This window comes from the organism of the source record quoted next, unplaced genomic scaffold, assembly GCF_019419815.1.
Source record: "Pyrus x bretschneideri cultivar Hongxiangsu unplaced genomic scaffold, Pyrus_bretschneideri_v1 Contig4, whole genome shotgun sequence".
NCBI classification, from domain to species: domain Eukaryota; kingdom Viridiplantae; phylum Streptophyta; class Magnoliopsida; order Rosales; family Rosaceae; genus Pyrus; species Pyrus x bretschneideri.
The window spans coordinates 614,120-628,549 of NW_025999723.1; the positions used below are offsets into that span (position 1 = coordinate 614,120).

Below are 14,430 nucleotides of genomic sequence, written 5' to 3' on the forward strand. Positions count from 1 at the left end.
GAATTTCTTATTTCAACTAAATAAAAAATTCACACTATTAACTATACGATGTTCAACTAAACTAATGAAGGATTAGAGAGAACACATTACCTTAGCCATAATTAATCTACCTTTGTTTTATGATTGTCAATGATGTTGACATGGGTTAGGCCAGCTAGTTAGGAGGACGGTGTGTTCATCATATTGCGTCCGAATTTGAATCTCCCTTCTTATAGAGTAGAGTAGATTAGAATATCCCTTTGTCAGAAAATTAGAAAAAGTTAGATTGTAAGATGGCAATATGTTGCAGAAGAGCAAAATCAGTTGCAATTAGTGTGTTATTAACAGTGATGCTGAACGCATTTGCAAGTACAAAAATGCCTCTAATTTGGTACATCTCACCAATATTGCTACAAAATTACAAATAGGGGATAGCTGCAAACCTAAATATATGCACAGACAGCTATACAACTCTATAGGATCTTTACAAATGCACACAAGCTATACAACTCTTTGTTTGTTAAGTGCAACTTTGCTCACCCCCTAAAGTGGGAGTTATGCTCAAACGCCTCCGTTGATTGCCGTTAGATTACTTTAGGGGGTGGGCAAAGTTGTTCTCTTCTTTGTTATTCTTAGGCTCCTTCTTTTTTTCCCACATCAATGGGCACAATGAAAAGGCCAAATGTGTAATCAGGATGCTAGTTCTGTTATTCAGTTGCAGATCAAAGGCCAGTTCACTGATGTTTGCCCGTTTGTATACGAAAGATTGAGCTTCGAACACAGACACAATTAAAACGGAGGAATGCAGATAAAAGTTCTTTTCACTCAAGTACTGCTGAGCTTGAGGTTGTCAGAGAATCATCTGAGAGCAAGGCATTCTTATTGGTGAAAAAACCACAGTGAGTCGTGCATGATCGGAAAGAGAGTAGTCTTCGGGCCACGTTCCTTTCTCCACTTCAGGAGGGAAGAGAACCGCGTTTTTGACACTGAAACCAATTGTTTGTTCCTGAATACCCTTGGAATCACTATCACAGTCACTGCCGCTTTCATCTTTCTGCTCTGACCCCGTCGGATTCCAAATTCGCTGCTGCATTGCCATTAATAGTAGCATAAACGTCATAAAACTGTCTAATGGTGCTGAAATATAGAACAGTTTCAACTGCCAAGTTTTCTAAACCAAATTTGCCGTGTGAAAATCCACATAGGCGAACAATCTAAGCCCACTGACAACCGGAAAGCAAAATCATTTTCCTACATAGAAGCTTAAACTCCCTGTACTACTAATCAATCTCCGCAGTGTATAGAGAACTAATAACAATGAGAAATAGTTGGTGAAATAACTTACCTGAAATTCTATGTAATCAAGAAAACCATTTCCATCTATGTCTGCTTGAACCCACAAATCCTTTGCCTCGTCGTGGCCAAGTCCATGGCAATGACCTGTCATGTTAAGCTGCATGACATAGAAAGAAACGAATTGGAATATTTACTAGCAGGCAAAGGTTCTATTCAGAACAAGAGTATACAGATTAGGAGAAAATATCAGTTTTAATTGATATCGTACCTGTCGAAGTGCTTCACAGAAACCTGAATAGGTAATGTAATCAACAGGATTATCAGCCTTTAGAAAAGCAAAGGCATCATCTGCTGTCAGCGAAGCTCTTCGTAGTAGATACTGAAATTGCGAAAATTTATCCCATCAGAAACAGAACGAACAGCAATGTGACAGAAAGAAGTATACAGGCAATGCATATGAATTGCTGACCTTGAACATTCCAAATACTGCTTCAGTCCAACTAGTTTTTAGTAGCTTACGATATCTATTCGGATTGAGAAGCCATATAAAATCAACGCCGCATATGTTTCCCCTATGGTTTCTGTGGCTAACCCACTGCATGAAAAATATGAAATACATGAGTTACAGGCATACAAAAACGAAATTATAGGTGTCAAGTTGAAGATACTGACCTTGTGTGCATCTGCATCGGTATAATGATGAGCAGTATCATAAGAAGATACAAACCCCTGGGACCGAAGAAACTCGTAAACATGTCCACGTTTGCTTCCATTCCAGTCACTGAAGAAAGAAGAGATTGGAACAAAATATTACAAATGGCTATGATTTGAAAATTAGGGAGCAAAAGATCCAAAAATGTAAGGCATTAGAAATACCCGCAGAGTATAATCGGCATGGGATTAAGCTTGTTCTCTTTCTGATAAGATTCTAAATGTTGTAAGATTTTGTAGACCTACGGTGAGAAACCGACAAAATGTTGTCACTAAGAAAATGTTACACTGCGTACATACAAAGGAAGAGTATGAAATTGAGAATGGAGCTACCTGATGCAATCGAACTATACACAAACTCGAGTCATGAGGAAATAACAAGTGGGTGTTCACAATGAGAATTTCTTGCCGAATGTCATTGTTTCGGAACTGCAAAATTGGGGTAGCTAATTCCACATGTATCAACTGAGCAACACGATCACCATAATCATTGAAGTGCAACTCTTCATAGTTTACAACTCTAAAGTAGTCCTTATGCACCGCGGTCAGCAAACCTGTACACCAGCAGAAACACCTTATGACAATGTTTAATGTGTCCATAAAAATAGGATGAGCAGTTTCCATCATATATCCCAACAAAACAGATTTTTCTTTCGATCCAAAATCGCAGATTAACTTATTTCGTTAATCTCTCCCCATCTCACCATCTGTTTTTTTTCTTTTTTATTCTTTTTTCTCGAATCGAGATTAAGGGAATTGATGATGCTATGCAATCTAAACAGGAAAATGAAGAAGACTTACCATCGCCACGGTTGTTGGTTCGTCCTAGTTTGAGATTGATATAACCAGCATCTCCAAGTCTCTTCTCGTAAATGTTCACAAGCTCTTCGTTTCCGACCCAGAACTCCTGTGCCAATCAGAGAGATATATAAACACCACGTTTGTGTTATGCCATCAAACAATGTGTAGCAACTCCCATCCCTAATGCTTTCAAAAAGTTGTAAGAAATGCAAACCTGAAGACAAATGATGGAAGATCTCTCAGCCAACAAACAATCCAGTATCCTTTGGTTCCTGGCCAGCCAATACGCTCTGTGATCGCTTTCTCGACTATCAGGATCCTGAACATCAAAAGTTAAAAACTTGAGATTACCCTTTTACAAACATTGATTAAAAAGCAATAACAAGACAAGTTTTACAGGAAGCAAAGGAATATGATGCGTACGTCATGGTTGAGGCGCTTGTAAATTGGAGCGAGGATGTTGAAGGTGGTGCAGGTAATGCATGGCTGTTGGTGGTGGCCGTCTAGTTTGGAAGACGCAATTGCATAGCTTCCAATTCTCGAAATCCTTCCCTTCGTCTTCGTCATTGTATTATTATTCTCTCAACTTTCTCACCAATAAATAAACACACGACGATTTCACCGCCGCCACCGCAGCAGCAAGAGGAGGCAAACAACTGCCCGCCTGCCCTTCGCCGGAAACCGAAGCCAAAAACAATGGCGAACAAAAGGATAGAATGAATGATCACCGGGCTCTCGAAAAGATGCGCTAGCTTTCGGGGACGATGAGGAGAAGGATGAGGAGGGAAAAGTTAACGGGAATATGACAGGTAGTGGAGGAGTGATCCTCGGGCTCAACGACCACCACCACAACCACCTTGGATTACTTGTCGTGGGTTGTGCTTAAGGGACAACCTCATATATGTTGTCTTCATGAAAGCGTCAGTTATGTAGTGCCAAAAAAAAATGCATGTATCTTTTGGGAGGATTTGATTTCCACCCTCCAAAAATAAATACCTTTGCGCGCATTATTCGCGGTTTGCAATTTGACCCTCAATGGATTCCCAAAAGGTTCTTTCTTTTTGCTTGTAACCAACGCGACCTCTCCCCCTCTTGCCTTCTTTGCTTGCCCTCCTCCTCTAAGTTGCAACTCTAATTTATTTATTTATTTTTTCAAAAATATCGCTATTGGAAATTTAATTCAAAAGGGTTTAGAAAAAGATATAAATCCAGGTGTATGGATCAAAGATTTTTAATGAACGATTTGACGGATTTAGAGAGATTTTATATTTTATATTAGGATTTGACAAATCTAACTTCTCCCGTTAAATTTTGAGTGAATTTACTCACAATCTCAATTGAATACATTCCTAAATACTTTATGAAGAAAAATAAGACAATGCTTTGTTGCCTTTGTTTAATTGAAAGGAATATTAGTAATCTTTTTTATCAAATAAGATCTATGTGTTGGTATCTGAATGCTATAATCGGCATATATTTATGCATGCTCCATTGAAGGTGACTAAATTAGTATTCAATCATCAACATTCTACTCAAATTAAGATCTTAAAAGTTAAAACGATTAACAAAAATATAACGTATGATCACAATAGAAATATACATTTTTAATAATTAGTTAGTGGCAAATTTGAGGTGGTGGCCCCGGGAGGAGGGCATAACTACGTGAGTAACACACAGACACACACACATAATTTCAACCACACAATTTCATTAAAGTTAAATCCAACAGTAGGGAGCGTGTTCCTATTTTTTTGAAAAAATGAGAATCCCTCCTCTTAAGCAATCTGTATATATATAGTAATGGGCTGGATAAACAGACATGTTTGACATTGGAACGAAAAATCATTATCCATTTTATTTTTATATACTTGGCAAGTCAGACATATAAACAATTTCAAATTTAAAGAATAAACAATGGGATCGACTGCATGCGAAGAACTTTGTCATCAGGTTGCTTTCGGCCATCCACGGCGTGCGGTGTGACATTGTATCTAGTCATATGGAGGTCAAGTCACCCAAGACTTATTGCAACAAGCAACTTACCATATGGCCCGGGTGGCTGCACAAAATGGACACGATTTATTTTTGCTATTTTTGCACATCTCGTTCTCTTTTTGAACGCATCTGCTTATTTATGCCTTTTGATTATTTTTTATATATTTAATAAGAGATAAAAGAAAAATAAAAGTGTGCCGGAAGAAATGGTACATAAAAATTACTCTCCAAAGGAAAAAACCATAAAAATAAGAATTGAAACGTTATGCGTAATGCAGATATAGTGTCTCTTTGTTTCTTGTCGCATCTAAAGGTACTTGAAGTTATTGATTTTGACGGAGATCATGAGACACAGTATGCACTAATGCGTTGGTCTTGAAGAAGTTATTAATTACACTCCATAAGTTTCAAACGAAGGAGGTTTGGGAACAATACTTTATTAAGCTTCCCAAACGATCAAAAGATTGTGAAATAGTCGTTTGTTTGTCCGTCGGAGTTAGGCCATGCTTGAAGCTCAAAAGTCAAAACTCAGCTTTATGTAAATACATAAGAAGTAGAGTTTATGTACAGATGAAGATGATCAGCAGATGAAGATGGTTGTTGCTTGTATCCTTATTTATTTACTAGGAGATAACTTCTGCCTCATTTGTTGATTAATAGAGGTAAGAATTTAAATTCATCACTATATATGTTTGAATACTATATACGTACGTCTTGCTACTACGAATTGTCCAACTTTGGCTAGTCATTTAATTGCTAGCTGCCTGCCAAGAATTTTGTTGGAGGAGCCATGGATGTTACTGAGGAGAAAGATGAGCAGAGATGGAAAAACAGAAACACCCTTTCTGCAAGATTTGCCTGAAGGCTGAAGATGTTTGTGGTGCTTTTGCAGGTAGTGTGTATATGTGTTGTCAAGCACAAACAAAGACCTGATAGTTTCGAAATGATGAGAGTCTGTGCTTGGAACGATACAGAGGAGTTAGTTTACTGTTGCATTAATTCTTGCATATATATTTGGGAACTTTAACAAGAAGCTTACGGTATTGTTTACTTTAACGAAAAATCATATTTTTATACTAAAAAGTCAATTCTGGTATTATTCACTTTACCCTTTATTTTGTCTTTATCGTTAAAACTCAATGACATATTTATATATAAGCCAGACATATTTATATATAAGTTCCAACCCATGGCCTGACATGACCTAATGACCGATGAACAAGGCGTGCAACGTTGCTTTCAATCACGATGGTTTCGGCCATGGCATGGTATGGCATCCTTATGCCTTCGGCCATGGTAGACATCCTTTGTAGCTAGTCAGTCATATGGTTAAGCCTTCTAGACTCATTGCAACAAAATAACATCATATGGGTGGCGGCGGAAAGATCAAAACAAAACAAAGGGTGGAGTTTGAAAATTAAAAGATGTGAGATGTTACGATATGCAACCTAGTGTTAATCTAGGCATCAGACATGATCTAAATTTGTGCAGTACGTATCGCCTACTTGTAGTAAACAAGGCTATTTTTAATTGGGCTTTTCGAAATCCAACACAAGGGGTAGTTAGGGCTTTTAAATCCTAGATTCATGATCACTATTTTAATTCAATTTTTAGAATTTATTATTAAGAGGAGGAGTTTGAAACTATTACATTAGTTCAGAATAATAAGTTTCGAACTTGAGACGCATAATGAGTAAAAATCTTACATCCTAGCCACTAAGATATTGAACCACATGCAGATAAAGAAAATTATGTTGTGGTTTAATTAAGGAGGACTGCGAGCAACCTTTGTATTTGGACCTTTTTACTTCTCCAAATGTCATGTTTTTACACAAATAATGCCTTTAAAGCTTTTGGCTAGAAATTAAAGATGAAAACTAGAAACTATAATTTTAAAGAAAAGTCTTGTTTTTTGTGTAAAAATATGACACGTTTCATGTAAAAAAGTTAAAAAAATCCCAAATATGAAGGTTACTAACATCTTTCTTGCTTATTAATTTCTTATGAACTCTCACTAAAATTTTCAATTGGTTATATATATATATATATGTTTTTTTTTTTGATAAAATTATATTTTAACCACTTAGTATTATGTTCTAGTGGTCTTCCTGATCGTGGTGATAGGGCGATCCTAGGTCGTATCTAACTATTACTATTTTTGAAAGAGCCCAATTCTCTTAAGTCGACAGGCCCAGCTTGTACCATAATTTGAAAATCAAGCCCAGGTCCATAACACTTTCATTCTCTGGGCTACTATCGGCACGGCCCAGCCCATACAAGGTAAGTCACAGGGTTTAACATCCTATATAAACATTTCACAAGACGTTAGGGTTTCCTGTCTCGCCCAAATCACACTCACACACCAACCGGAGCCGCGGTGCGAGAGAGAGAGACAACCAGAGCAGCAGCGGAGATGAAGACCATCCTCTCCTCCGAGACCATGGACATCCCCGACGGTGTCAAGATCAAGGTTCACGCCAAGATCATCGAGGTCGAAGGCCCTCGCGGGAAGCTTGTCCGCAACTTCAAGCACTTGAACCTGGACTTTCAGCTCGTCACCGACGAGGAGTCCGGAAAGCGGAAGCTGAAGGTGGAGGCCTGGTTTGGCACCCGCAAAACCAGCGCCGCCATCCGCACCGCCCTCTCCCACGTCGGAAATCTCATCACCGGCGTCACCAAGGGGTACCGCTACAAGATGCGTTTCGTGTATGCTCATTTTCCCATCAATGCCTCCATCACTAATGAGGCCAAGGCGATCGAGATCCGTAACTTTTTGGGTGAAAAGAAGGTACCCTTTTCCACCATTTTGCCAGATTTTAACTGGGTTTGATTTGATTTTGTAGTTATTTGAGTTTGATTTTGATGTTTGTTGTGCATTTTTGGGTTTTGTTAGCTCAATTATTTGTCTCAACTGTTTGATTTGTGAAAGTTGATTTTGTATGTGAGATTTCATTGCCATTTTAGGCGGAGATTTATGATTGTTTTCCTGTTGATGTTGCGGAATTGCACAAAGTATCGTGATGCTATGCGCTTTTTTTCTGGTTTTGAATTCAGAGTGGGCATGATTGGAGTGATTACGATTACTTATTTTTTTTCGACCGTGTACATGGTTGCGTGTTATGCACAAGGTGACATTAGATATAGTAGTCCTCGCTGTCATTGGTGTAATGTAGTCCTTGAAGAGGACGTATGTAATTTAGTCCTTAAAGATAGCATATCGACATTTTCCGTTGTGATGGACACCAGAAGAATGAATGAATCTCTTCTATCGATGTTGTAGAAATGTGTCGGTTTCTGGTTCTGATTGCTAGCATATCGACATTTTCCGTTGTGATGGACACCAGAAGAATGAATGAATCTCTCCTATCGATGTTGTAGAAATGTGTCGGTTTCTGGTTCTGATTGCTTGATTCGTGTTTTATGTTATGTCCACGAGATAGTAGCCTCTATTCTTGATTTAGGTGCGGTTAGCATTATACCATTTGCATTCATTTTTCTGCTAGAATTTGGTGATTTTCACCGTCTTTGAATGCAATAAGATGTTGTAAATTATGTCATGGGATTATAAAGAGCCGGATGACATGGTTTGTAACTTATGAGAAGTGAAAAGTTTGATTGCCGATTGCGGTTAATTATGTATTATTAACGAATATGTCGTAGGTTAGGTTGAACTGTTTTTACCTTTGAACCATGAAACAACTTTTTGTATTTGGTAATGTTGTGCTTTATAGTCTATTCGTCTTGATGATTTGTCTGCTTGGTCAATCAGGTGAGGAAGGTGGATATGCTTGACGGTGTTAATATCACTCGATCTGAGAAGGTCAAGGATGAGCTTATCTTGGATGGAAATGATATCGAGCTTGTTTCTCGGTCTTGTGCCCTGATCAACCAGGTCCCTCTCTCTCTCTCCCGCTATTGATCTAGTTTTTATCTCTCTTTATGCTGACAATATGTATCGTGGATAATGCTGCGCTCGCTTGCTGATACCTTTTTGGTCGTATTTGTTTCGACAGAAATGCCATGTCAAGAACAAGGATATCAGGAAGTTTCTTGATGGTATCTATGTGAGCGAGAGGGGAACCATCGTTACAGACGAATGAAGAGTGTTTGTTTTTGCGTACTTTCAGAATGTAGTTTAATTTCCTCGTGGAATTGGCTAGTCAATCCTTTTGTTCGAGAGTTCATGTGGGCAAATTTTATAAGTTTGGTTGACTTTGGATCGATAAATTTTGTCTTCAAAAGCAATATTACATTAGGTTTTGGTTTTCTGTTGGACCTATGTATATCGGGTGTCCAATTTTGTGCCTGCTACTTAATTATCTTTAGTTATTTGGATGCTATGGAGATCAAAATTTTAAACTAAATTTGCAAATTAAATGAAGTGTCATTAATAGGAAATAAGCATGTTAATTAAAGCTTAAGTAATAATTTAATCTTTAACAATCATATTATTTGGTTTGTAAATTATGATTTAAAATTTTATTCTTTTTAACATTATTTTAGATATAATTCAATTTTACTTGATTATTGGATTGAGTCGGCTGACTCATTGTCCACGTCAACTCATTTTTATTGTACTTGTGTTACATATTTTACCTATCTACGTGTCTCAATATTTTTTTATTAATTTATCTCATATTAATTGTTAGCGGATTTCATTTACTGAGAAAATACTTTGTTGTTGTTGTATCTCATATTAATTTTGTTATCTCATAGATTTTTGTTCATACTCCTACACTCTTTGGTTATTTTTAGTCCATTATATTCTTTAAATCATTTGATCCGATTTGAAAATTGAGAGGGATGTAAGGAGTAAAAATGAATGTGTAAATAACATTGTCTAAAATAAATGATATTGTATTCAGTTTGAAACTAGCTGAATTTTTGGGACCTTGATCAAGAGAAAACACGGTTAGCAAGTATCATAATACAATTGTTGGATTTCAAGTTTCCAACTAATACAATTGTTCATTTTAGATTTTACCGATAACACACCAATCACTTGTCATAATACAATTGATTATATTTTAAGTTTCTAATTAACTGTATTATTATATTTGGTACATTTGGTGTGTAAAGAACCTTGTTCCCGAGGCACTCAAAATACTAAAAAAATGTATAGGAAAACTAACGAAAAGTAAAAAAAAAAAAAAAACATTAGTTTTAATGAAAAATGACAAATAAATGTTTAGTGAATAATACCAAGAAAAGATAAAAGTGTGATTTTTCATTAAAAATGAACAGTACCAAAAATATTTCGTTAAAACTTCTAAAATGTATTGGTAATTTTCAGGTAATACTGTCGGGTTTTGGGCAAGCAAATTTTCAGGCAAATACCGCAATTATATCTGAAAATCAAAAGTAAAAAAAATTAAAAAAAAATGGAAAAAAAAAAGAGAGAAGAATTATTATTATTTTTTTTGGATTAAATGATATATATATATTCGATTTACGCCGATGCAAAAATAGCTGAATTGTATTTTGTGAGAGAAAATAAGCCGCGAGTGAGTAGTGAGTAGTCAGATTTGATTCTCCAACATGACGGCAAGGGCTTTATAAAACCCTTCGTCTCCTTCGTCTACTTCGTCTTCGCCTCTGTGAAACCGCCAATTGAAATTCTTACTACCACCGCGGAAATCCGCAACAGCGAAGAAGATGAGTATGTTCAAGCTGAATTCCCTCAATTCGCTGCGAGCTCTGAGGCGCCTCCACGCCTCCCAATCCGCCGGCGTCAGAGCGCTCACCAACTGTTCGTCATTAATCCTCAAACAGTCGACCCCACTTCTCTCTCCCTCTCCGTCTCCGTCTGCGTTCGCACCGTCGCACAATCTGCTTGCCGTTCGAAACTACCGGAGCAGCCGCGATCTCAGGTAATTTACTCTTTTGTGTGCATTGGCTTGGTGTGTTATCGGTAACATCAGAAATGACTTGCAGATTTGATTTGGGTTTCGCGTGTTTGTGGTTTTTGAAATTACGGGTCCGGCGAGTTTGTGCGTCTCAGTGAGTTACTCGGGCTTTTATGTGTAGAAGCTATGGGATTACGCCTCCCAGGAATTGGGGCATTCGGATTGTGCCTGAGAAGAAGGCCTTTGTGATTGAGCGGTTCGGAAAGTACATCAGGACTCTGCCGTCTGGAATCCATTTCTTGATTCCGTTTGTGGATAGAATCGCTTATGTGCATTCCTTGAAAGAAGAGGTCATCAATGTTCTTGACCAGTCCGCCATTACCAAAGACAATGTCGCCCTTATGATTGATGGTGTGCTTTATGTTAGGGTAATATCACATTCCTGAATTGGGATTGTGCGCCGTGTTCATTACTGGGTCACTGAGAGCTTCTTTTCAATTATTTCTTGTGTGGGTGCAGATTGTGGATCCTATGCTGGCCTCCTATGGTGTTGACAATCCTATTAATGCAGCTATTCAGCTTGCACAGACTACCATGCGTATTGCGATCGGGAAAATCACTCTTGACAAGACGTTTGAGGAAAGAGAATCCCTCAATGATGAGATAGTGGTATGTTTATCTCCTTTTTTGCTTCTAATAACTGTAACGATTAAAACTCTGGAAAAACTTGTTCTTATTTGAAGTAATAATGTTGGTTTGAGTCTCTGACAAGAGTGTTTTGTCCCGTATTTTTATGATTTTATGTGATAATTTTCTGGTAACAAGAAAATGTCTGATGGGGGTGATGCTTTAAGATTGTCTAGACTTGTTTTTAAAGATTGTTTCAGCAGCTTAATGAAACCTCATTTTCCTTGTAAGCTAACATTTTAGGTTAAGAAATAATATGAGTGGCATCATTCTGCAGACAATTCTCAACAAGGCTGCATCAGCATGGGGGTTGGAGTGCCTCCGCTATGAAATAAGTAATAGATCCCTTTTTCAAGTGTTTTGTCGATACTCTTTGTTATTTTCTTCAGAAATCTTTTCTAAATGTTTGACTGTTCATACTTGTGTAGAGGACATAACTCCTCCTCGTGCGGTGAGGGAAGCTATGGAGATGCAAGCAGAAGCAGAACGAAAAAAGAGAGCTCAAATTCTTGAGTCTGAGGGTAAGGACTTCCACGTCTGTTTGATATTTCAGTTATACATGATGCAAGTGAAACACTGTAGTTAGACTTAGTCCCTAGGATTGCAAACAGATGATGGCTTTCTTTTTGAATTTGTGGACTTCCTTTACCTGAAGTATTTTAGTTACTCTATAAAGTAGGAATATGCACTGGCAGAAACTAATGTGTTTAATCTTTCACAGGAGAAAGGCAGGCCAACATAAACATCGCAGATGGAAAGAAGAGTGCTATAATTTTAGCGGCAGAAGGTAGATAAAGTTCTGATATAATCTAGTCCCAGTAGTGTGCAATAATATATTGTGGACATTTGATGCTCGTGGTCCTTTAGTCATACTTCCATTGAATTCTCCCTTCTCTTTTTACAGGAGAAGCGCAATCCATTCTTGCTAAAGCAAATGCAACATCTCGAGGAATTTCCCTTGTGTCAAAGTCTCTCAATGAAAGTGGGGGTGCAGAGGTGAGTTCTTCAATTCCCTTCATCGTGCTTGTTTTGAAATAGGCAGACTTGTTTTCTTATAAAAATAAAAAAGAAGCAATTAATGCATAGAATATTCAAGCCGGGGATTCCAAACTACACCTTCAGCTACAAGTAATGTTAATGTTTAATAAAAGGTGTATAATTGGAAAAATAATATTTCTTCCTCAGAGATTTGCAACATCTTCATGCAGCAATCACAGAACAACTAACTTTCCTATGTATTACACATTCACATTTGCCATCTTTGCAGTTCTTTCTAACCCTTCAGGATTACTAGATATTTTTCAAGTCCAACACATCACACTTGTCATCCACTACAATGATTACACTGTTATTTTCATATAAGTACATAATATCATGTGGTTTCCCCTCCCGCATCTTGTCAAATAGGCTTACTATTATTTTTAAAAAATATTGCAACACTGCGGGCTCTTTATCTTAGTTTTGGGGTTTTGGGATCTTTATCTTTGTTTGTTTGTTTATTCCTTGTATGGACTTTTAACTGGTTACTGTTTCTTCTTTTTCACTCTGATATACTGTTATTTTGCCCGTCCCCCATAAATCCTATGTGCATTACATCTTCTAGAGCCAAGAGTTTTTCCTTATAAGTAATGATCATGTGGTATACAGCTTTTATGAAACTCTCTTTCGTGTGTTTTGTACGTGTGGAGGAAAGCAACTAATATTGTGGTCTGATTTGCAGGCAGCTGCTTTGAAAATTGCTGAGCAGTACGTTGGTGCCTTTGGTAATATCGCTAAACAGGTGAATACCAAACCGTCTTAACTTTGGATAACATATATGCTGCGTCTAATGAATGCTTAATTGATTGATAAAGTATTTTGCCTTCTTTTTCTTGAACGGTTTTGCAGGGCACAACAGTGTTGCTTCCTAGTGCTTCAAATAATCCTGCTGGCATGATCTCTCAAGCCTTAAGTATCTACAAAAGCTTGGTTAACAATCCTTCCACCCTTGGATCAACTGGAGGCACGCACAGTGATGATGCTTCCTCTGAAGGATCTGATGATCATGGTGTTCGAATGATCGAGGAAACAACTAATCAAGATAATGCAAAGGAATCAGGATTTTCGCTTCAGAACCGCAAGAAAGGAGCATAGAGTTTGACTTCTCTCAATTGTTCGCCAATTCAACCAGTTACTGGGCTGTTCCACACCAGACATTTTTCACCGTAGGATGCTTTCGTCGTTGTTTTAGCCGAAAGGTAGGACGTGTCCACTTAATATGAGCTGTGATTAACTAAACAGTGTCAGATTTTTGCAATAAGAGTGATAGATGCCAAATCATATAAGGTATTGAAATGTTTTGGGTTGGAACTCACCATTTTGCAAATTGTCGTCTTATTGTTCTTTCATCCAGTTCAAAGGTGGATGTTCAAGGTGGATCAGGTTTTCCTTTGGGCCGTTGTGTTTCGGAGGCCCCCCTACTTGTCAGTGTGTTTTTGCTGGTAGATGATTGGGTTGTGCTGTCTAAATCCTACTTTGTGTTTTTAGGAACCTTTTTTTTTTCTTTTTTTTTTTTTTTTTTTTTTGGAACAAACAATAGTATATATACAAAGGAAGTGGGGCGAGTGGGTTAAGTCTTACAATGAGTTTGCTAATAATGTGGTTCAACTTTGACATTGACGAGAATTGAATCTAAGACTTTTCACTTACAAATGAAGAGAAATACTACTGAACCGTAGTACTAAGTGGTTTTAAGACATGTTAAAAGACTTTTAAAGAGTAGCCACTCGAGCAACGCATGAGCAGTTCTTGAGAGGCCTCAGTGGAGGTTTGAGTGTCGCTCCAGGGGCCTCGAAAGGGCTTGAGCATTGCTCTCGGATCATCTTATTAGGTTTTCGTTATATTATACTAGTACATGACTACATACAAAATGTGAAATATTTTACTTTTGTTTTTAAAATTGAAGCGTCGTAATCGTGGAGCATAATCCCCTGTGTTTCCAGTTTGCTTTGTTTGTTGACTTTTAGATACATGGTCCCCAGATTTCAACTTCATATTTGATGCATTTGTCTTCTCTTGTTGTAGATTAGGGTCATGGTGTTTTGTTTTCATCTTATTAGGATCTCATCTACTTCCA

At 37.6% G+C, this 14,430-nt stretch overlaps 3 protein-coding genes across 6 annotated transcripts; 2 read left to right on the top strand and 1 right to left on the bottom strand.

Annotated features, from left to right (window-relative positions):
- Window positions 1–299: 299 nt before the first annotated feature.
- Window positions 300–3,880, bottom strand: LOC103951556 (uncharacterized calcium-binding protein At1g02270). Its single transcript, XM_009362979.3, has 10 exons — window positions 3,211–3,880; window positions 3,002–3,106; window positions 2,788–2,893; window positions 2,320–2,540; window positions 2,152–2,228; window positions 1,948–2,056; window positions 1,745–1,870; window positions 1,544–1,654; window positions 1,325–1,432; window positions 300–1,066 (listed from the first exon to the last, which is right to left on the bottom strand). Exons 1-10 carry the CDS (start codon window positions 3,352–3,354, stop codon window positions 830–832), a joined length of 1,344 nt encoding a protein of 447 aa, XP_009361254.2. The 5' UTR covers window positions 3,355–3,880; the 3' UTR covers window positions 300–829.
- Window positions 3,881–7,108: 3,228 nt separating this feature from the next.
- Window positions 7,109–9,061, top strand: LOC103951555 (60S ribosomal protein L9). Its single transcript, XM_048565818.1, has 3 exons — window positions 7,109–7,570; window positions 8,552–8,674; window positions 8,796–9,061. Exons 1-3 carry the CDS (start codon window positions 7,196–7,198, stop codon window positions 8,880–8,882), a joined length of 585 nt encoding a protein of 194 aa, XP_048421775.1. The 5' UTR covers window positions 7,109–7,195; the 3' UTR covers window positions 8,883–9,061.
- Window positions 9,062–10,244: 1,183 nt separating this feature from the next.
- On the top strand, window positions 10,245–14,204 carry LOC103951554 (stomatin-like protein 2, mitochondrial). 4 transcript variants are annotated; one of them, XR_007251061.1, is made up of 10 exons: window positions 10,245–10,652; window positions 10,810–11,056; window positions 11,148–11,297; window positions 11,593–11,650; window positions 11,744–11,836; window positions 12,037–12,102; window positions 12,220–12,311; window positions 13,036–13,095; window positions 13,203–13,552; window positions 13,708–14,204. XR_007251061.1 is itself a non-coding variant. In XM_009362976.3 (9 exons), the coding sequence occupies exons 1-9, from the start codon at window positions 10,438–10,440 to the stop codon at window positions 13,446–13,448; spliced, it is 1,227 nt and encodes a 408-aa protein (XP_009361251.2). In that variant the 5' UTR covers window positions 10,245–10,437; the 3' UTR covers window positions 13,449–13,668. The 4 variants fall into 4 exon arrangements, 3 of the variants coding, with proteins under 3 accessions (XP_009361251.2, XP_009361252.2, XP_048420810.1); XM_009362976.3 differs by lacking the exon at window positions 13,708–14,204 and having other exon boundaries at window positions 13,203–13,668; XM_009362977.3 differs by lacking the exon at window positions 13,708–14,204 and having other exon boundaries at window positions 10,813–11,056; window positions 13,203–13,668.
- Window positions 14,205–14,430: the final 226 nt, after the last annotated feature.